Raw genomic sequence first — 23,167 nt, 5'->3', positions numbered from 1 at the left:
TTTATATTTTCTTTGAAAAAAAAAAGCTAATTCTTTCTCCATGCTCTGTAGGAAATCCTTTTCTTTTAATATTGTAGTGTTAGCCTTGACCAGTGGTGAAATCCAATTTTTTTTTACTACCGGTTCTATGGGTGTGGCTTGGTGGGAGTGGTGTGGCTTGGTGGGTGTGGCAAGGGAAGCATACTGCAAAATCTCCATTCCCACCCCACTCTGGGGCCAGTCAGAGGTGGTATTTGCCAGTTCTCCAAACTACTCAAAATTTCCGCTACCGGTTCGCTGAACTGCTCAAAATTTCCGCTACTGGTTCTCTGAACTGCTCAAAATTTCCGCTACCGGTTCTCCAGAACCTATCAGAACCTGCTGGTTTTCACCCCTGGCCTTGACCCTGATCACCATCCAGGAAACCAGACTTGCACGTTATTGAGTACAGTTCAATGTATTTGATATCATCGCCTACGCTTCCCTCCCTCTTTTTAAATATATATTTTGATATGGTCAAAAATTGATCTAAGAACCCCATATTGTAAAAGGAATGTATTTATTGACTTCTTTGGAAAATGGTTGTAAATGCAATAGCACGAGAACTCCTTTTGGAATGGCAAACGTAATAAATCTTAATAACAATAATAATCCTCCATAAATCTTCCTTTCACAGAAATTAAAACTATATGTTTACAGGAGATAGCAGACAGTCTTTCAATTGTCAGCAAATTTTATTTTTTTTTAAAAAAACTATAAACTTTATTAAAACACATATAAAACACATATAAAAAACATTTACAAAACATACAACATATAAGTAAATTTTCCTCTTAAAGCAATATTTCGTAGTGGTTCTTCAATTAATACAGTTGTAATTTTCCCCTTATTTTTAGCCTAGTAGTTTTTCCTTTCCCTTTTCCTCCCCCTCCTTTCCTTTTTCCCTTCCCCTTAGGATTCCTTAGCAATCTTTATATTTGGATTATACTTTTGTTTTGAAATTCCCCTATTCATGTTTACTTGTCCATAGGAAATTATTAGTATACCTATTTACATCTTTATTCTATTCTTCTTGCACCTATGTATCTTTATTAGCGGCGTTGTACCATATGTACCATTTGTCCCATATTCTGTAGTACTCTGTCTCTTCTTTTTCCTTAATCCCTTTTGTTAGTCTATCCATTTCAGCACTCTGTGCGATTTTATCTGTTAACTCTTCTCCCGTTAGGATTTTTTCTTGCTTCCAATTCCTTGCGTACATTATTCAAGCTGCCGTTAGAATATGTATTATCAGGTATTTTATATCTTTAGGATATATTTTTCTGAAGATTCCTAGCAGGAAAGTTTCTGGTTTCATCTCTATTTGTAATTTTGTTATTTCTTCCAACCATTTCTTAATGTTAGACCAAAACTTCTTTGCTGCCGGGCACGTCCACCATAGATAGTAAAAGGTACCCTGCGATTTTTTGCATTTCCAGCATAATGAACTGTTCTTTGAATGAATTTTTGCCAATCTTGTGGGTGACATATGCCACCTATAAAACATCTGCAGCTGGTTCTCCTTGTATCTCCTTGTGCCACCGCTAATGTTAATTTTGTATTCATTTGCCATAATTCCTCCCACTTCTCCAAATCTATTGTATATTTAAAATTTTGCATCCATTTAATTATCGTATCTTTTACTGTTTCCTCCTCCATCTTATATCGCAATAGAAAATTATAGATTTTACTAATTAATTTCTCTTGTGAGTCTAATATAATTTTATCTAGTTCTTGTTTCTCTCTGTAGATTTCATATGTTTTTATATGTTCCTTGTATTTAGATTGGATCTGTGTAAAAGTCCACCAGTCGACTTCTCTATTTAGCTCTATTTCCAATTGTTATTTGGTTTTCAGCTTCCCTTGATAGTCTATTAAGTCTTTGTATCTAATTATATTTTTGGGTTCTGTTAAGTTTGGGTGTCTTGCCGCTTCTAATGGTGATAGCCAATTCAGAATTTTTGTGTAGTGTTGTTTTTTAATTTTTAGCCAAATTAGTAGTAGTGTATTCCTAATTGTGTGTCTTTTAAAATAGGTATGTGTTTTATATCTTTCATCCCATAAAAAGGAGTGCCAGCCCCTTAGCAGTTCGTGGCATTCAATTGTTAATATCCTAATTGTCAGCAAATTTTCATAGTGAGAAAACTCACATCATGTACTAAGTCCTCTTTATTAGTTGCTCTTTCTGGTTTAGCTCAGGCTTAAAAACAATGATGTAGCATTTGGGCAGAAATATGCATCCCAGTAAAGCAGCACTGGAGGCCAAGATGGAGAAGACCTCCACAGCTACCATGGCTTTTCCTTTTGTGCTCAGATAGGCTGGAAAGAAGGAGATCCACACACTGCAATAGGCCAACATGCTGAAGGTGATGAACTTGGCTTCGTTAAAGCTGTCAGGTAATTTACGGGCAAGGAAAGCCACAATAAAGCTGGCGATGGCCAAGATACCCATGTAGCCCAAGACACAGTAGAAGAAGAAAGCTGACCCCTCATTGCATTGTAAAATCATTTCTTGGACCTCTGAGTACATGTCCAACTCAGGGAATGGGGGAGATGTCGATAACCAAAGAATACAAATACACATTTGCAATAGAGAGCAAGAAAGGACAATAGAAAAAGCCAATCTTTTCCCCACCCACTTCCTCATCTGAGATCCCGGTTTAGTGGCCATGAAAGCCACAACCACAGTGACGGTTTTGGCCAGGACACTAGAAATGGCCACTGAGAAAGTGAGGCCAAAAGCTGATTGTCGGAGAAGGCAGGTTACCTTGCCAGGTTGGCTGAGGAAGAGGAAAGAGGAGAGAAAACAGAGCAGAAGAGAGACAAGAAGGGTGTAGGTGAGGGACCGATTGTTGGCTTTGACAATGGGAGTATCCCGGTGCTTAATAAAAGTTCCAAGTACCCAAGAGGTCAAGAAGAAGAAAGAAAGAGCAGCTGAGGCTAAACCAGTTCCTAAGGTTTCCTCAAATGATAGAAAGACCACCGGTTTCAGGATACATTCTTTCTGTTCTTTATCCGGGTAGTGATCTTTAGAACATTCAAAACAGTCGTCCATATCTGGAACAAAAAGTCAAGGCATTTGTCATCTCTCCATTGCATACTGTTGAAAATTCTTTTCCTAGTGGATGCTCACTGTTATTGGTTATCAGTTCTTTCCACCGGTTACTAGTCTGATCGTGATTCTGTGAAAATGCAGGTTTTCCTCTATTTAGGATTCACATGTAATAAAGTATATGTGAGGGGAAAGGCAATTATTCTTTGAAATCAATACTGAAAAAAGTATGTTGGGTCCAACAAGCAAAAATAATCTCCTATGCTTGCTTTCAAGATAATGAAGGTATATTAATCCTTTCGTTTGTTATAGAAATAGAATGACAGAGTTGGAAGGGACCTTGGAGGTCTTCTAGTCCAACCCCCTGCTTAGGCAGGAAACCCTACACCACTTCAGACTAATGGTTATCCAACATCTTCTGAAAAACCTGGGTGTGTTGCAGCATTCACAACATCTGGAGGCAAATTGTTCCTTAGCCACAAGGTTGTTTGTTGAGTTTTACACTATCATTTTTTAAAACTGTCATGGTTTATTTGAACTTTAACTAGAAGTATAAATTTAACTTGAATCTCCTTATTAACATTCCTTTTTTAAAAAAAGAAGAGATTGGTGGTCTTCAAATTATACTTTAATCTAGGCTAAAAAGAAAAAAAAAGATAATTAAAAATTGAGTTAAATCATCGCTTAATTGACTCAAATGATATATTCATTTAGGGTTTTCTGGTAAGAAAAAAGTACTTTGTGCTTTTCTTTTCCCAGCAGACTTTTTCTTTATTTCCTAAATATTTATTGCTTCACAGAATTTACAGTGATTAGGTTAACATCACAATTTATGAAGATGACATCTTCAAGATAGAAGACACCAAGAAGCATTTTAAAAATAATAATAATAAGCATAATATATCCCGAGTTTATAAAAATCATGATAGATTTGAACAATCTTATGGGGGACGGGGTGTCCTTGGTGCTCTCTGAGCTTGCTTTTTTTGTTGCAAACATTTCATTACCCAAACAGGTAACATCATCAGGGCTCGTCCTACTGATGTTACCTAGTTGGGTAATGAAAGATCTGCAAGAAAACAAGCAAGCTCAGAGAGCACCAAGGACCCCCATCCCAAGTCAACCCTGAGCTACAAATATATAAACCCTCAAAAAATAAACCCTCAATAGGCAAATGAAGTTGAAACTATGAGAAATAAATAAATGGATAACAGATGGTGTGATCATAGAAGATCTATGACTCAATGGAGATATATATTTTGGGCCCATATTAGGAAACTCAACCTGCCAAAATCTCTGAATAAGAGACTGATGTTTACAGTATAGAAAGGAACATTCATCCCGAAGAACTCATAAAACTACTAATTCTACATATCCCAAAGTAATTAATTACTGTACTTTTCGGAGTATAAAACGCACTTCCCCCCCCCCCCCAAAGTAGGTGAAAATTTGGGTGCATCTTATACACTGAATATAGCCTCCCCACCTGCCAGCCCCCACCCTTTCTTCGTTTTCAGCCTCCGTGTGGTGCATTTTTGGCCTCCGCGTGCTGTTTTGGACCTGTTCCAGGCTGCAGGGATTACTACAGCATATCGCTGCTTCCGTGCCTCATGTTTTTGGCTTCCGTGTGTTGCGTTTTTGGCCGCTGCATGTTGCATTATCGGCCTCCAAATGCTAGAGTTTAGACCCATTCCAGGCTGTGGAGATCACCACAGCACATTGCCGCCAATCACTGCCTTCATGCATCGCATTTTTAGCCTCCACGCGTCATGTTTTTGGCCTCTGTATGCCCCATTTTTTGCCTCCACGCATTGTGTTTTTGGCTGTTTGCTATTTGCTGCAAGGATGCAAGCCAGATGAATACCAATGGATGTTGGTAGGCAGAGGCAGAATTTTTTTCCATTGTTTTCTTCCTAAAAAACTAATGTGCATATTATGCTCTGGAGCATCGTATACTCCAAAAAATACGATACATTTTTCTTAACTCAATCTAATAAAAACTTGAGGGATTGTCTCACCTACCCTTTTGATTTGAAATCTTTCCTTCTGGGCATGAAACACAGTCATAACAGCAGAATTGTTTTCCTTCTATCCTTTTCTTCCAGTATCCAGGCGAGCAATGGTCATTACACAGAGAAATTGGAAGTACCTGGTCATAAAAATGAAAGGTTTTTCAAACAAAGATTTTTTTTAAAAAAAACCCAGATTCGAATTATTCTCTTTTATGGCAGGAAAGAATTTTAATGGCCTGTTTGAAGAATGGCAGGGTGAGGAAATAAATGTGCACCATGACAATCTTATGGAAACAGCATGACTTCTGTGATTTCCAATCGAAATGTAGCTTGGATACGAAAATCTGGCTTTTACATTGTAATGTCATTTTGTCAGTTTGGGAAATGCTTGAACATGGTCAGCATTTATATAGAATATATCTGGTTGTTGTTTTTTTTTTTCATTTAAAAAAACTGAAAGAAAAGATGGATAAAGAGACTATGTGTCAGGGTTCCAAGTAACAGCCCCAACAAAAGAAAACTCTGAGGCTTGAGTTTCCTCAAACTTACATTTTATTAGAGATGTCATACTGGCAAATCTGGGAAAACCCGAATTTGAAAGCTTCCAGGTTTTCCCCACCCAACGGAAAGTTCAAGTCCCTACCCAACACCCACAAGTCCATCACATGATCCAATCAAACCACCGTCCCAAGTGGAGATGCCTCCCAGTTCCATCCCTCCAGGTGCAGGACAGGTTGTCCTTGACTTCCTGAGAAAGGAATGTTATTATGATTATATATCACCCATGCTCCATACATTCCCCCCTCCCAGTTTCCCACAGCAGTAAACGTGGCAGGTCTGAAGGCCCAATACAAAAGATGGCTTCCAGGCCTGTCATTATGTTCAATACAGATGAAGAGACCTTTGGGTATCATAATGGATCACAATAAATGGCCATTAAACGTGTCCACACCTGGTTAAAAGCTGGGTGCCAGATAATCTCATCTCCACTGATAAACAATTCTTTCCCTTTTGGAGCACTGGGATCTAAGACTCCAACTGTAACTTTCTGAAAGGATCTGTTTGGAAAAGTGATCAAATTGGTGATGTCGAATCCACCTGCTGCTTCCTTTTTCTCATTCAGGCACACTCTCTCCCCAGCTGAATTGTTAAATGAAATGCCTTGAAGAAATGGATGGAGCTACTTGAAAGAGAATAGAAGAGAGAAGGAATTGAAAGGCTAATAAATGGAGAACAAGCCATCGTATTCACATTACCTTCAGTCATCCTTCCCCTTTCTGTAATAATACTCAAATAAGTACATTGAGAAAATTCATAATCTGAATTGGATGCATGGAAATGTATAGGTTTACTCTATTATTAATCTGAGGAAAAATAGGAAATAGTGTCAATCAATAAGAGCAAAATGAAAAAAGGCTATTTTGTATATGATTTCTCTTAATCAAACCTTCACCATACATAATCTTATCCACCACTTTTTTTTTCTTCATTGGTACAGAGCTATTTGAGAGCCTGGGACCTGACAAATTTCATTAACTCAGATTTTAGAATTTGAGATCTATTCTATTCTATTCTATTCTATTCTATTCTATTCTATTCTATTCTATTCTATTCTATTCTATTCTATTCTATTCTATTCCATTCCATTCCATTCCATTCCATTCCACTCCACTCCACTCCACTCCACTCCACTGGACTCCGCTCAATTCGTCTATTCTGTTCTGTTCTGTTCATTCTGTTCTGTTCTGTTCTTTTGTATTCTGTTCTGTTCTGTTCTGTTCTGTTCTGTTCTGCTCTATTCTATTCTGTGAGGAGGGAGTGAGAGAGAGAGAACACATTCATATTCTCAACATTGAAAACATTTATGAGCCAAGTAAATGTATCTTGGACAATTTTTTATTTATGGAAAAGAGAATGACAAATAATGTTAAACGATTGTATGAAGCAGTGCTTCCTTTGATCATCTTTCATGATGCAAATTATGATGATTTTCTACATAAATCTCACTTATGCCTAACATCTGGCAATCTTCAGATGTGGAACATTGGGGGTTTCCTTATTGATAATTGTTTTTTTAATAATACAAAAATTCCATTGACTAGACTGAAATTTGCAAAGACTGGGTTTTTTCAACGCTTTTGTTCTATAACATATAATCAGCTGTTATGTTAATAACTTTGTTTTCTTGGTATCTGTATTGATCTGTGGCCATGGCAAACAAACCATATTAGATTATGAGAAGAAAGGCTATTCACTGGGAAAGAAAAGATAGGTGTGGCATAGAGACATTACCTGCCATGGCTGCAGATTTGAAAATGCAAACATTTTAATTCTTCTGTGTTGGGCTCTTGATCTCACAGCCTCATGCAGAGAATGTGCCACTGCATAAACAGCATTGTAGATGCTGTAGCTTTGGCCAGTCATCTGCAACTCAAACAGAGGAGAAGGCAGATTTTCAAAATTCTCCTCTCCACTACATGTTGGATTGGACATTGAGGTTGATTCTTCATCTGAAAGTGAGCAGTCAAACAATTGTTCCCAAATTTCTTGAAGAAATCCATCTTTGTGGGTTGAAGGTGTGATGTCTTGAAGAAATTCTTTGAATCCAGTAGTTTCTCGCGAATGCACTGTAAAGGAAAGAGACCCATGGAACAACTGGACATCCCAAGACCTTTGAATTCCTGTCAGTATGAAATCAATTGGGAACATCAGGATCCAAACCTTTCTAAAAGATGCACTCTCTTTTTTCTCTTGATCATAGAAAAAAAAAACAGTTCTGAGCCACAGAATCGTGAATGATTCACCATAGACAAGAAAAACATTAGTCTTCTGATTTACAAGTTTCTCAGAAATAATTGAGATGACATCAAAAAATTCTGAACTTTCGTCTAATTTGACTTGTTGCGGAATTTTTTGTGTGAAAGCCAAGCAGATCCTATTTTGAAAAAGCAATGGGTGCAGTTTCTGCAAGAAATGTTCTCCCTTATTGTTATCTAAAGTGAAGACTCCAATCCACATCCATCCAAAATGGAGAAGAAGCTGTATAGCTCCATTGTATTGATGCTCCTCTTTGGGGACCATGCAATAAAGGGAAGATAACTCAGTAGTTGTAAAGTCTTCTTGGGCAAAGGAGCCGTAGGTCAACTAGACACAAAAAAGGAGAATCTCCATTCATGACAATGAAGGGAAAAATATGGAGACTGAATGAACTCTAACATTGAACTCTAATGTTGATTCCTAAAGAAAACAAGTTTCACTCTTACCCCTCCACCCAAATTACCTGCGGAATCTTGAAGACATGTATACTTTCTGCCATATAGGATGTAGTATCAGACACAAGAGCTCCAATGATGGCCATGAGATTCTTCTGGTTATCACATTTGTAGTTAGGAAAAAATCCCTGAGATTTGAAAAGCAGGTCCAGAGTGGTGCGGTAGGTCATCCTTGGGTTGTAGTAACTGTCATAGATGTGGAACCCAAGTGTGACATTAAGTAAGATCTGGGAGTCTTCATTGATCTCCTTCACAGCAAAGGCCAAAGCGAGGACGTCCTGGTAGAATTTTGTTATTATTCTGTCAATAAGTTAAATCCCCCCATGGAAGAGGTCATTTTAAAATTCTTACAATGTGACATCATATTTAAATATATAACAAAGACTTCTATCTCTGATGGAAGTAGGAAGATGATAACTACAAAAATGCTAATTTGCTGTAATAATTTCTAGAGAGTGTTCCCAATGTATTTCCATGAGTTGCAATAAATAAACAAAGACAATAATAACTTTGATTCCAAGCTATCATATTTGTTTTCTATCATCTTAGCACAAAACAGAAAAGGGACAGATGAAGCAAATATCAGTCATTTACTGTCTGCCCATTTTCAAAGGGATGATAATACAGTCCTTTTTTTGAAAAAAAAAATTACCTTCAGCTCCTTAAATGTTCCACAAAATTTGAATATGGTTTTTTTGAATGACATTTAGGATACAAATGAAAAAAAGCATATATTTGATGAGAAAGACTTTTAAGTTAATACAAGAAAAATACACAGCAGTTGCCAAAAAAGCCAACACAGTTCTAAGCTGCATAAACAGAGGGATAGAATCAAGGTCATGTGAAGTGCTAATACCACTTTATAATGCCTTGGTGAGGCCACACTTGGAATTCTGCATCCAGTTTTGGTCATCATGCTGTAAAAAAATGTTGAGACTCTAGAAAGAGTGCGGAGAAGAGCAACAAAATTGATGAGGGGACTGGAGGCTAAAACATATGAAGAACGGTTGCAGGAACTGTGCATGTCTAATTTGATGAAAAGAAGGACTAGGGGAGACGTGATAGCAATGTTCTAATATCTCAGGGGCTACCACAAAGAAGAGGAAGTCAAGCTATTCTCCAAAGCACCTGAGGGTAGGACAAGAAGCAATGGGTGGAAACTAATCAAGGAGAGAAGCAACTTAGAACTAAGGAGAAATTTCCAGACACTGAGAACAATTAATCAGTAGAACAACTTGCCTCCAGAAGTTGTGAATGCTCCAACACTGTAAATTTTTTAAAAAGATGTTGGATAACCATTTGTCTGAAGTTGTGTAGGGTTTCCTGCCTGGGCAGGGGGTTGGACTAGTAAACCTCCAAGGTCCATTCCAACTCTGTTATTCTATATTTCTTCTCTTACAACCATTCAAAAGAGAAGGAAGATACAAAAACTACATTCATGCTCAGTTTTTACTCATATTAGCACATTCACTGGATTTGGATAAATTTAGGGAACATGTGGGAGGGGGGAGTCCTTACATTGGAAAGGGATAAGGATTTAGAGAAGGATGTTCCTTAAATTCAATTTCATAAAAGTTGTAAAAAATTTGAGACACCATCCCACCAATGACGAGGTCACCAAACTGGAACCACTCATGTGGAACAGGGAAAGCTTCACTTGCAGGGCATCTCAGCATAACGACTTTGTGCATCAAGAACATCAGAAGGAACAACATCTTCACATTATTTTTACGCGACAATGTCTCAGTCAATCATTCAAAGAGAAGTTCTGGCACATAAAGACAGGAGGGAGAGAATTTGTCTTCCTGCCTCTGTCTGGCTCTTGAAATACTTATATGGATTGTTTTTCAATTCCAATTCCTGTGTTTGCTACTTTTCCCTTTTAGAATAATATAGTAATTTCAGTAATTCACAAGAGACATAATTATCGTTGAAACATTGGCATCCTGGCAATTTTCCTTTGTACATTGGTTCAACAGCTTTCTCTCCTTTGGGTGACCTGACAAGGGATTGCTGCTTAATTTGCTTTGGGAATAGTTGAAAAAAGGGAATTGGTAAGATGTTTTTCAAGGCAAGAAATATTACATGATGTACTAGTTTCTTTTTATGAGTTGTTCCCTGTGATTTACGTCAGGCCTGGAAACAATGATGTAATATTTAGCCAAAAATATGCATCCCAGTAATGCAGCACTGGAGGCCAAGATGGAGAAGACCTCCACAGCTACCATGGCTTTGCCTTTGTGCTCAGATAGGCTGGAAAGAAGGAGACCCAAACACTGCAAAAGGCCAACATGCTGAAAGTGATGAACTTGGCTTCATTAAAGTTGTCAGGTAATTTATGGACAAGAAAAGCCACAATAAAGCTGGTGATGGCCATGCAGCCCAAGACACAGTAGAAAAAGAAATCTGACCCCTCATGGCATTGCAAAATAATTTCTTGGAACTCTGAGTCCATGTCCAACTCAGGGAATGGGGAAAATGTTGAAACCCCCTCCTCCGATGCGCTCCTCTTTCCCACCCTGTCTACAATCCTGGCATTTGCCCCAAATCCATCAGGCGCTTTCCCATTGCTCCACTGGATAACGAACATCACAGATGCCTTTCCAGAAGCTGCAAAGGAATTGACATCACAAACAATTGCCGCTCTCAGATGCCGCTCTCGCTCTCCTTAACGGCCCAGGCATTTCACAGTTATGCTGGAACACACACACACACACACACACACACACACACACACTGGGGTGTTTTAACACACACAGTATTTGTTTCCATATAGTAAGTCATTTGTGTACCAAGTCTGGTTGAAATTGCTCAGGGCATCCCAGAGTTATGATGGAGCATACATACATACATACATACAGCCTTTTTTATATAGCTAGATCAGTTTAGCTTAGCATAAAACAGAATATGAATAGATGTAGCAAATATCACTCATTTACTGTATGCATGTTTTATGAGGAGAGATAAAGCAGTCTTTTTCTGACAGTCAGAATGGAAGAAGCTTCTTGGATGAGAAGTGAATGTTTCTATTCATGATTAATGTCAGTATTGTTTTTAATTCATTGTATGTCTATTGCTGGTCGAGGACCGTAATAAAATTTTATTCATTCAATTGCTTAAAGAGCAATTTAGTTTTCAACCTTGAGTCCTTGATGCTCTCTGAAATAGGTTATTTGGTTGCAGACTTTTCATTACCTAACTAGGTAATAGCATCATTGCAAACCTTTGAAAACCATTCGTTTTCCATGGTTTCCATAGGCACAGCATATGTCATGAATGACAAGAGCTTTGCACCATCTTATCAATGGTTTCAAATTTGTTGTTATGAGTAGATGTAGAAGAGGGGGGAGGCTCCACATCCATTTGCACCACTCAGGTGACCCTGAGGACACAGATAAACCTCCAGGTGACCTTAACGTCCCGCTAAAAGAATGCAAATGACCTGTTTTCTGCAAGGAGTATAAATCCTTCCATTCCCCACCATCCAGTCAGAGCTGAAGAAGCTTCTTGGATGAGAAGTGAAATGTCTTCAAAGAAAACCAGAAAGTCCAGTTGCCTCTTGAAAAAAATCACATTTGGGATGTCCATTATCTGCTCTGAACAATGTCTCAAGTTTCTTTTTCTATTTCCTTTACTAAAGGAAAATATAGGTAGTCCTTGACTTGCAACCATTTCTTTTTTGACCGTTCAAAATTACAACAACACTGAAAAAAAATGACCTACTACAACTGATCCCCGCACTTACAACCATGGTGGCATCCCCACAGTCATGTGATCGAACTTTAGTTGCTTGGCAACTGACATGTATTTGTAACAGTTGCAGAATCCCAGAGCATTCTATTTCACCAGTTGTGGCTGTAGAAAGAATCACAGGACACCCCCTTCTCTTTGTTTCCATGCCCTTAGAGAAGGCAAAGAAAAACCAAGTATAGAAGGTAAAGCAATCCCTGCCTTCCAGCCAGAATGGCCTCAAGTAATCCCAATTAGAAGACTGAGACAGACGGAATTGACAGGATTAAGGATTATGTCAGACGACACAAAGCCACACAGAATTTACATTCCCCACCTTTCTCCAAGGCTAGCCTTGACCAGTGGTGAAATCCAATTTTTTATTACTACTGGTTCTATGGGCGTGTCTTGGTGGGAGTGGTGTGGCTTGGTGGGCATGGCTTGGTGGGTGTGGCAAAGGAAGGATCCTGCAAAATCTCCATTCCCACCCCACTCTGGGTCCAGTCAGAGGTGGTATTTGCCAGTTCTCCAAACTACTCAAAATTTCCACTACCGGTTCTCTGAACTGCTCAAAATTTCCGCTACCGGTTCTCCAGAACCTGTCAGAACCTGCTGGTTTTCACCCCTGGCCTTGACCCTGATCACCATTCAGGAAACCAGACTTGCAAGTTATTGAGTACAGTTCAATGTATTTGATATCATCGCCTACGCTTCCCTCCCTCTTTTTAAATATATATTTTGATATGGTCAAAAATTGATCTAAGAACCCCATATTGTAAAAGGAATGTATTTATTGACTCCTTTGGAAAATGGTTGTAAATGCAATAGCACGAGAACTCCTTTTGGAATGGCAAACATAATAAATCTTAATAACAATAATAATCCTCCATAAATCTTCCTTTGACAGAAATTAAAACTATATGTTTACAGGAGATAGCAGACAGTCTTTCAATTGTCAGCAAATTTTATTTTTTTTAAAAAAATTATAAACTTTATTAAAACACATATAAAAACACATATAAAAAACATTTACAAAACATACAACATATAAGTAATTTTTCCTCTTAAAGCAATATTTCATAGTGGTTCTTCAATTAATACAGTTATAATTTTCCCCTTATTTTTAGCCTAGTAGTTTTTCCTTTCCCTTTTCCTCCCCCTCCTTTTCTTTTTCCCTTCCCCTTAGGATTCCTTAGCAATCTTTATATTTGGATTATACTTTTCTTTTGAAATTCCCTTATTCATGTTTACTTGTCCATAGGAAATTATTAGTATACCTATTTACATCTTTATTCTATTCTTCTTGCACCTATGTATCTTTATTAGCGGCGTTGTACCATAGGTACCATTTGTCCCATATTCTGTAGTACTCTGTCTCTTCTTTTTCCTTAATCCCTTTTGTTAGTCTATCCATTTCAGCACTCTGTGCGATTTTATCTGTTAACTCTTCTTCCGTTGGGATTTTTTCTTGTTTCCAATTCCTTGTGTACATTATTTGAGCTGCCGTTAGAATATGTATTATCAGGTATTTTATATCTTTAGGATATATTTTTCTGAAGATTCCTAGCAGGAAAGTTTCTGGTTTCATCTCTATTTGTAATTTTGTTATTTGTTCCAACCATTTCTTAATGTTAGACCAAAACTTCTTTGCTGCCGGGCACGTCCACCATAGATGGTAAAAGGTAACCTGCGATTTTTTGCATTTCCAGCATAATGAACGGTTCTTTGAATGAATTTTTGGCAATCTTGTGGGTGACATATGCCACCCACTTCTCCAAATCTATTGTATATTTAAAATTTTGCATCCATTTAATCATCGTATCCTTTACTGTTTCCTCCTCCATCTTATATCGCAATAGAAAATTATAGATTTTACTAATTAATTTCTCTTGTGAGTCTAATATAATTTTATCTAGTTCTTGTTTCTCTCTGTAGATTTCATATGTTTTTATATGTTCCTTGTATTTGGATTGGATCTGTGTAAAAGTCCACCAGTCGACTTCTCTATTTAGCTCTATTTCCAATTGTTATTTGGTTTTCAGCTTCCCTTGATAGTCAATTAAGTCTTTGTATCTAATTATATTTTTGGGTTCTGTTAAGTTTGGGTGTCTTACCGCTTCTAATGGTGATAGCCAATTCGGAATTTTTGTGTAGTGTTGTTTTTGAATTTTTAGCCAAATTAGTAGTAGTGTATTCCTAATTGTGTGTCTTTTAAAATAGGTATGTGTTTTATATCTTTCATCCCATAAAAAGGAGTGCCAGCCCATTAGCAGTTCGTGGCCTTCAATTGTTAGTATCCTAATTGTCAGCAAATTTTCATAGTGAGAAAACTCACATGAGGTACTAAGTCCTCTTTATTAGTTGCTCTCTCTGGTTTAGCTCAGGCTTAAAAACAATGATGTAGCATTTTGGCAAAAATATGCATCCCAGTAATGCAGCGCTGGAGGCCAAGATGGAGAAGACCTCCACAGCTACCATGGCTTTTCCTTTTGTGCTCAGATAGGCTGGAAAGAAGGAGACCCACACACTGCAAAAGGCCAACATGCTGAAGGTGATGAACTTGGCTTCATTAAAGCTGTCGGGTAATTTACGGGCAAGAAAAGCCACAATAAAGCTGCCGATGGCCAAGACACCCATGTAGCCCAAGACACAGTAGAAGAAGAAAGCTGACCCCTCATTGCATTGTAAAGTCATTTCTTGTAGCTCTGAGTACATGTCCAACTCAGGGAATGGGGGAGATGTTGACAACCAGAGAATACAAATCCATCCTTGAATGATGGAGCATGAAAGGACAATAGAAAAAGCCAATCTTTTCCCCACCCATTTCCTCATCTGAGATCCTGGTTTAGTGGCCATGAAAGCCACAACCATAGTGATGGTTTTGGCCAGGACACTAGAAATGGCCACTGAGAAAGTGAGGCCAAAAGCTGATTGTCGGAGAAGGCAGGTCACTTTGCCAGGCTGGCTGAGGAAGAGCAAAGAGGAGAGAAAACAGAGCAGAAGAGAGACAAGCAGGGTGTAGGTGAGGGACCGGTTGTTGGCTTTGACAATGGGAGTATCCCGGTGCTTAATAAAAGTTCCAAGTACCCAAGAGGTCAAGAAGAAGAAAGAAAGAGCAGCTGAGGCTAAACCAGTTCCTAAGGTTTCTTCAAATGATAGAAAGACCACCGGTTTCAGGATACATTCTTTCTGTTCTTTATCCGGGTAGTGATCTTTAGAACATTCAAAACAGTCGTCCATATCTGGAACAAAAAGTCAAGGCATTTGTCATCTCTCCATTGCATACTGTTGAAAATTCTTTTCCTAGTGGATGCTCACTGCTATTGCTTATCAGTTCTTTCTACCGGTTACTAGTCTGATCATGATTCTGTGAAAATGCAGGTTTTCCTCTATTTAGGATTCACATGTAATAAAGTATATGTGAGGGGAAAGGCAATTATTCTTTGAAATCAATACTGAAAAAAGTATGTTGGGTCCAACAAGCAAAAATAATCTCCTATGCTTGCTTTCAAGATAATGAAGGTATATTAATCCTTTCGTTTGTTATAGAAATAGAATGACAGAGTTGGAAGGGGCCTTGGAGGTCTTCTAGTCCAACCCCCTGCTTAGGCAGGAAACCCTACACCACTTCAGACTAATGGTTATCCAACATCTTCTTAAAAACCTGGGTGTGTTGCAGCATTCACAACATCTGGAGGCAAATTGTTCCTTAGCCACAAGGTTGTTTGTTGAGTTTTACACTATCATTTTTTAAAACTGTCATGGTTTATTTGAACTTTAACTAGAAGTATAAATTTAACTTGAATCTCCTTATTAACATTCCTTTTTTTAAAAAAAGAAGAGATTGGTGGTCTTCAAATTATACTTTAATCTAGGCTAAAAAGAAAAAAAAGATAATTAAAAATTGAGTTAAATCATCGCTTAATTGACTCAAATGATATATTCATTTAGGGTTTTCTGGTAAGAAAAAAGTACTTTGTGCTTTTCTTTTCCCAGCAGACTTTTTCTTTAATTCCTAAATATTTATATATTTAATTCCTAAATATTTATTGCTTCACAGAATTTACAGTGATTAGGTTAACATCACAATTTATGAAGATGACATCTTCAAGATAGAAGACACCAAGAAGCATTTAAAAAAAAAATAATAAGCATAATATATCCCGAGTTTATAAAAATCATGATAGATTTGAACAATCTTATGGGGGACGGGGTGTCCTTGGTGCTCTCTGAGCTTGCTTTTTTTCTTGCAAACATTTCATTACCCAAACAGGTAACATCATCAGGGCTCGTCCTACTGATGTTACCTAGTTGGGTAATGAAAGATCTGCAAGAAAACAAGCAAGCTCAGAGAGCACCAAGGACCCCCATCCCAAGTCAACCCTGAGCTACAAATATATAAACCCTCAAAAAATAAACCCTCAATAGGCAAATGAAGTTGAAACTATGAGAAATAAATAAATGGATAACAGATGGTGTGATCATAGAAGATCTATGGCTCAATGGAGATATATATTTTGGGCCCATATTAGGAAACTCTACCTGCCAAAATCTCTGAATAAGAGACTGATGTCTACAGTATAGAAAGGAACATTCATCCCGAAGAACTCATAAAACTACTAATTCTACATATCCCAAAGTAATTAATTACTGTACTTTTCGAAGTATAAAACGCACTTCCCCCCCCCAAAGTGGGTGAAAATTTGGGTGCATCTTATACACTGAATATAGCCTCCCCACCTGCCAGCCCCCACCCTTTGTTCGTTTTCAGCCTCTGTGTGGTGCATTTTTGGCCTCCGCGTGCTGTTTTGGACCTGTTCCAGGCTGCAGGGATTACTACAGCACATCGCTGCTTCTGTGCCTCATGTTTTTGGCTTCCGTGTGTTGCGTTTTTGGCCTCTGCGTGTTGCATTATCGCCTCCAAATGCTCCAGTTTAGACCCATTCCAGGCTGCAGATATCACCACAGCACATCGCCGCCAATCACTGCCTTCATGCATCGCATTTTTAGCCTCCACACGTCATGTTTTTGGCCTCTGCATGCCCCATTTTTTGCCTCCACGCATTGTGTTTTTGGCTGTTTGCTATTTGCTGCAAGGATGCAAGCCAGATGAATACCAATGGATGTTGGTAGGCAGAGGCAGAATTTTTTTCCATTGTTTTCTTCCCCAAAAACTAATGTGCATATTATGCTCTGGAGCATCGTATACTCCAAAAAATACAATACATTTTGCTTAACTCAATCTAATAAAAACTTGAGGAATTGTCTCACCTACCCTTTTGATTTGAAATCTTTCCTTCTGGGCATGAAACACAGTCATAACAGCAGAATTGTTTTCCTTCTATCCTTTTCTTCCAGGATCCAGGGGAGCAATGGTCATTACACAGAGAAATTGGAAGTACCTGGTCATAAAAATGAAAGATTTTTCAAACAAAGATTTTTTTTAAAAAAAAAAACCAGATTCGAATTATTCTCTTTTATGGCAGGAAAGAATTTTAATGGCCTGTTTGGAGAATGGCAGGGTGAGGAAATAAATGTGCACCATGACAATCTTATGGAAACAGCATGACTTCTGTGATTTCCAATCGAAATGTAGCTCGGATACGAAAATCTGGCTTTTACATTGTAATGTCATTTTGTCAGTTTGGGAAATGCTTGAACATGGTCAGCATTTATATAGAATATATCTGGTTGTTGTTGTTTTTTTTCATTTAAAAAAACTGAAAGAAAAGATGGATAAAGAGACTATGTGTCAGGGTTCCAAGTAACAGCCCCAACAAAAGAAAACTCTGAGGCTTGAGTTTCCTCAAACTTACATTTTATTAGAGATGTCATACTGGCAAATCTGGGAAAACCCGAATTTGAAAGCTTCCAGGTTTTCCCCACCCAACAGAAAGTTCAAGTCCCTACCCAACACCCACAAGTCCATCACATGATCTAATCAAACCACCGTCCCAACTGGAGATGGCTCCCAGTTCCATCCCTCCAGGTTCAGGACAGGTTGTCCTTGACTTCCTGAGAAAGGAATGTTATTATGATTATATATCACCTATGCTCCATACATTCCCCCTCCCAGTTTCCCACAGCAGTAAACGTGAAGGCCTAATACAAAAGATGGCTTCCAGGCCTGTCACTATGTTCAATACAGACGAAGAGACCTTCGTGGTATCATAATGGATCACAATAAATGGCCATTAAATGTGTCCACACCTGGTTGAAAGCTGGGTGCCAGATAATCTCATCTTCACTGATAAACAATTCTTTCCCTTTTGGAGCACTGGGATCTAAGACTCCAACGGTAACTTTCTGAAAGGATCTGTTTGGAAAAGTGATCAAGTTGGTGATGTCGAATCCACCTGCTGTTTCCCTTTTCTCATTCAGGCACACTCTCTCCCCAGCTGAATTGTTAAAAGAAATGCCTCGAAGAAATGGATGGAGCTACTTGAAAGAGAATGAAAGAGAGGGAATTGAAAGGATAACAATGGAGAACAAGCCATCGTATTCACATTTCTTTCAGTCATTCTTCCCCTTTCTGTAATAACGCTCAAATAAGTACATTGAGAAAATTGATATTCTGTATTGCATGGAATGTATAGATTTACTCTATTATTAATGTGAGGAAAAATAGAAAATAGTGCCCATCAATACAAGCAAAATGAAAACGGGCTATTTTGTATTAATCAATCAATTAATCAAACCTTCACCCTACATAATCTTATCCACCATTTTTCTTTCTTACAAAGCTATTTGAGAGCCTGGGATCTGACAAATTTCATTAAGCCAGATTTTAGAATTTGAAATTTAAGTGAGGAGAGAGAGAGAGAGAGAGAGAGAGAGAGAGAGAGAGAGAGAGAGAGAGAGAGAGAGAGAGGAGAGGAGAGGAGAGAAAGGGAGAGGAGAGGAGAGGAGAGGAGAGGAGAGGAGAGGAGAGGAGAGGAGAGGAGAAGGAACACATTCATATTCTCAACACTGAAAACATTTATGAGCCAAGTAAAAGTATCTTGGACATTTTTTTATTTATGGAAAAGAGAATGAAAAATAATGGTAAATGATTGTATTTATTTATTTATTTATTTATTTATTTATTATATTTCTATACCGCCTTTCTCCCGTAGGACTCAAGGCGGTGTACAGTCAAGAAAAATATAGACACACAAACATCATAAAATTGCTAATTAAAATTGTTACTTAGTTTGGTCAATTAAATAAAACCCAGAATTAGATATCATTTAAAAAATCATTTGCATGTTTGTATGTTTAGCCCTGCCTGTTGGAACATCAGGGTCTTGAGGGCACGGCGGAAAGCACGGAGATCAGGGATATTCCGTATCTCCGGGGGCAGTTCATTCCAAAGGGTTGGAGCCCCCACAGAGAAGGCCCTCCCCCTGGGAGTCGCAAGTCGACATAATTTGACTGACGGTACCCTGAGTAGTCCCTCCCTGTGAGAACGAACTGGTCGGTGGGAGGCTATTGGTGGCAAAAGATGGTCTCATAGGTACCCAGGTCCTAAGCCATGGAGCGCTTTAAAGGTGATAACTAACACCTTGAATCGCACCCGGAAGACCACCGGGAGCCAGTGCAGCTCGCGTAGGAGAGGTGTTACATGGGCGTAATGAGCTGCGCCCATAATCACCCGCGCGGCTACGTTCTGGACCAGTTGGAGCCTCCGGGTGCTTTTCAAGGGGAGCCCCATGTAGAGAGCATTACAGTAGTCCATACGGGAGGTAACTAGGGCATGAGTGACCGTGCGCAAGGCGTCCCGATCCAGAAAGGGACGCAACTGGCGGATCAGGTGAACCTGATAAAAGGCACCCCTGGCCACAGCCATCAAATGATCTTCTAAAGATAACCGTGAATCCAGGAGGACACCCAAGTTGCGGGCCCTCTCTGTGGGGAGCAAGATCTCATCCCCTATTGTCAGTGATGGTACCAGCTGACTATACCAGGACGCCGGAAGCCACAGCCACTCGGTCTTGGAGGGGTTGAGTCTGAGCTTGTTTCTCCCCATCCAGATCCGCACGGCCTCCAGGCAACGGGACATCACAGCAAGGGCATCATTGGAGTGGTCTGGGGTGGAGATGTATAGCTGTGTGTCATCAGCATACTGATGAACACTCACCCCAAAACCACGGATGATCTCACCTAGCGGTTTTACATAAATGTTGAACAGAAGGGGTGAGAGGACTGACCCTTGCGGCACCCCACAAATAAGGTGCCTCGAGGTCGACCTCTGCCCCCCTGCCAACACAAACTGCGAACGGTCAGAGAGGAAGGAGGAGAACCACCGAAGAACGGTGCCCCCTATTCCTAACCCCTCCAGCCGGTGCAGTAAGATACCATGGTCGATGGTATCAAAAGCCGCTGAGAGATCTAATAGGACCAGGATAGAGGAGCAACCTCTGTCCTGAGCCCTCCAGAGATCATCCACCAATGCGACCAAAGCCGTTTCTGTGCTGTATCGTGACCTGAAGCCTGACTGGAATGGATCCAGATAGACAACTTCATCCAGGTATCGGGGTAGTTGTCGCGCCATCACACTCTCAACAACCTTCGCAACAAAGCGAAGATTGGAGACTGGACGATAATTTGATAATATAGCCGGGTCCAGGGAAGGCTTCTTGAGGAGGGGCTTCACAACCGCCTCTTTCAAGGCGGCGGGAAAGACACCCTCACTCAGAGAAGCATTTATAATCCCCTGGAGCCAGCCTCGTGTAACCTCCCGGGAGGCCAGTACCAACCAGGAGGGACACAGGTCCAATAAACATGTGGCAGCGTTAAGCTTGCCCAGAATCCTGTCCACGTCCTCAGGAGCCACAGAGTCAAACTCTTCCCAGATAATGCTCTCAAGACCTGCCCCCGTCTCCTCCCCTGGATCTACCCAATCGGAGTCCAGGCCTTCCCGAATCTGAGCGACTTTATCATGCAGGAATTGTACAAAATTCTCAGCTCGACCCTTTAAGGGATCTTCCTGTACCCCCACCTGAAGTAGGGAGCGGGTCACCCTAAACAGCGCAGCTGGGCGGTTCTCTGCAGATGCAATAAGAGCGGATAAGTAGCTAGACTTCGCCGCTCTTATCGCCACTAGGTAGATCTTAATATAAGATCTCACCTGTGTTCGGTCAGATTCAGATCGGCTTGTCCTCCAATCACTCTCCAGGCGTCTTTTCCGACGCTTCATCTCTCTCAGCTCCTCGGAAAACCAAGGAGCTAGACGAGATCGGCATCGGGTCAGAGGCCGCAAAGGCACGACGCGGTCCAAGGCCCCAGTAGCCACCCTGTCCCAGGCGACCACCAGGTCCTCAGTTGAGTCATGAGCCAGAGTCTCAAGAAATGGCCCAAGCTCCATCAGGAACCTTTCGGGGTCCATCAGGCGCCTGGGATGGAACCATTTGGTTGGTTCCGTCTCCCTGCGGTGGGTGGAAGTGACTTGAAAGTCCATGTGAAGGAGAGAATGATCAGACCATGACAAGGGCTTGATGTCTATATCCCCTATTCTTAAATCATTCAGCCACTGATCAGAGACAAAAATCAAGTCCAGAGTGTGATTCCCCAAGTGGGAATATAAAAGTATGAAGCAGTGCTTCCTTTGATCATCTTTTATGATGCAAATTATGATAATTTTCTACATAAATCATACTTAAACCTAACATCTGGCAATCTGCAGATGTGGAACGTCAGGGGTTTCTTTATGATAATTGTTTTTTTTTAATGATACAAAAAATCCATTGACTAGACTGAAAGACTATTTTTTTTTCAATGCTTTTGTTCTATAATATAGAATCAGCTGTTACATTAATAACTTTGTTTCCTCGGTATCTGTCTTGATCTGTGGCCATGGCAAATAAGCTATATTGATTATGATAAGAAAGGCTATTCACTGGGAAAGAAAAGGTAGGTGTGGCATAGAGACATTACCTGCCATGGCTGCAGATTTGAAAATGCAAACATTTTAATTCTTCTGTGTTGGGCTCTTGATCTCACAGCCTCATGCAGAGAATGTGCCACTGCATAAACAGCATTGTAGATACTGTAGCTTTGGCCAGTCATCTGCAACTCAAACAGAGGAGAAGGCAGATTTTCCAAATTCTCTTCTCCACTACATGTTGGATTGGATATTGAGGGTGATTCTTCATTTGTAAGTGAACAGCCAAACAATTGCTCCCAAACTTCTTGAAGAAATCCATCTTTGTGGGTTGAAGGTTTGATGACTTGAAGAAATTCTTTGAAGCCTTGAACTTCTCTTGAATGCACCGTAAAGGAAAGAGCCCCATGGAACAACTGGACATCCCAAGACCTTTGAATTCCTATCAGTATGAAATCAATTGGGAACATCAGGATCCAAACCTTTCTAAATGACGCAATCTCTTTATTGTCATAATCACGTAGAAACACAATAATTCTGAGCCACAGAATCGTGAAGGATTCGCCATAGACAAGAAAAACATTGGCTTTCTGATCCAACAGTTTATTAGAAATAATGGAGATTAGATCAAAGAATGCTGAAAGTTCTTCAAATGGGGCTTGCTGTGGAATCTTTTGTGTGAAGGCTAAACAGATCCCATTCTGGAAAAGCAACGGATGCATTTTCTGAAGGAACTGTTCTCCCGTGTTTTTATCAAATGTAAAGACTCCAATCCATGTCCATCCAAAATGGAGAAGAAGTTTGATAAGTCCAATGTATTGATGGTCCTCTTTTGGCACCATGCAATAAAGTGAAGAAAATTTAGTAGCCTGGAACTCTTCTTGGGCAAAAGAACCATAAGTCAACTGAAGAAATAAAAGGCAGTCATTATTCATAAGAAGGAAAAAATATGGGAACTGAATGAACTCTAATGCTCGAACTCTTCGAGACCGCCTTCTACCGCATAACTCCCAACGACTGGTAAGATCCCACAGAGTTGGTCTCCTCCGGGTCCCTTCAGCTAAACAATGCCGGCTGGCGGGCCCATGGGGGAGGCCTTCTCTGTGACTGCCCCAGCTCTCTGGAACCAGTTACCTCCTGAGGTCTGGATCATCCCCACCCTACTGGCCTTTCGAAAAGTGGTGAAAACCTTGCTTTTCCGGCAGGCCTGGGGCCGTTGATC

General features: G+C 39.7%; 2 protein-coding genes across 2 annotated transcripts; both read right to left on the bottom strand.

The window, feature by feature from the left end:
* Nucleotides 1-2,176: 2,176 nt before the first annotated feature.
* LOC139324819 (vomeronasal type-2 receptor 26-like) lies at nucleotides 2,177-8,163 on the bottom strand. Its single transcript, XM_070954570.1, has 4 exons — nucleotides 7,375-8,163; nucleotides 6,035-6,262; nucleotides 5,093-5,219; nucleotides 2,177-3,075 (listed from the first exon to the last, which is right to left on the bottom strand). Exons 1-4 carry the CDS (start codon nucleotides 8,161-8,163, stop codon nucleotides 2,177-2,179), a joined length of 2,043 nt encoding a protein of 680 aa, XP_070810671.1.
* A 6,263-nt stretch (nucleotides 8,164-14,426) lies between these two features.
* Nucleotides 14,427-22,787, bottom strand: LOC139324818 (vomeronasal type-2 receptor 26-like). The gene is made up of 4 exons (XM_070954569.1): nucleotides 21,999-22,787; nucleotides 18,294-18,521; nucleotides 17,359-17,485; nucleotides 14,427-15,325 (listed from the first exon to the last, which is right to left on the bottom strand). The coding sequence occupies exons 1-4, from the start codon at nucleotides 22,785-22,787 to the stop codon at nucleotides 14,427-14,429; spliced, it is 2,043 nt and encodes a 680-aa protein (XP_070810670.1).
* Nucleotides 22,788-23,167: the final 380 nt, after the last annotated feature.

This window comes from Pituophis catenifer, unplaced genomic scaffold (assembly GCF_029215685.1).
Source record: "Pituophis catenifer annectens isolate HBS135680 unplaced genomic scaffold, rPitCat1.0.hap2 SCAF_15, whole genome shotgun sequence".
Taxonomy (NCBI): Eukaryota; Metazoa; Chordata; class Lepidosauria; order Squamata; family Colubridae; genus Pituophis; species Pituophis catenifer.
This window is presented reverse-complemented; position numbering and strand designations above follow the sequence as displayed.

What these genes read in the sequence shown, in the direction of transcription:
- LOC139324819 (XM_070954570.1), bottom strand. Translation starts at nt 8,163, where the DNA reads ATGGTCCCCAAAGAGGAGCATCAATACAATGGAGCTATACAGCTTCTT. An exon ending in CAAATCTGCAGCCATGGCAG is followed by an intron (nt 6,263 to 7,374) that starts GTAATGTCTCTA and finishes TCTTTCAAGTAG; the next exon opens with CTCCATCCATTTCTTCAAGG. An exon ending in GGCACCCAGCTTTTAACCAG is followed by an intron (nt 5,220 to 6,034) that starts GTGTGGACACGT and finishes TTTTATGACCAG; the next exon opens with GTACTTCCAATTTCTCTGTG.
- LOC139324818 (XM_070954569.1), bottom strand. Translation starts at nt 22,787, where the DNA reads ATGGTGCCAAAAGAGGACCATCAATACATTGGACTTATCAAACTTCTT. An exon ending in CAAATCTGCAGCCATGGCAG is followed by an intron (nt 18,522 to 21,998) that starts GTAATGTCTCTA and finishes TCTTTCAAGTAG; the next exon opens with CTCCATCCATTTCTTCGAGG. An exon ending in GGCACCCAGCTTTCAACCAG is followed by an intron (nt 17,486 to 18,293) that starts GTGTGGACACAT and finishes TTTTATGACCAG; the next exon opens with GTACTTCCAATTTCTCTGTG.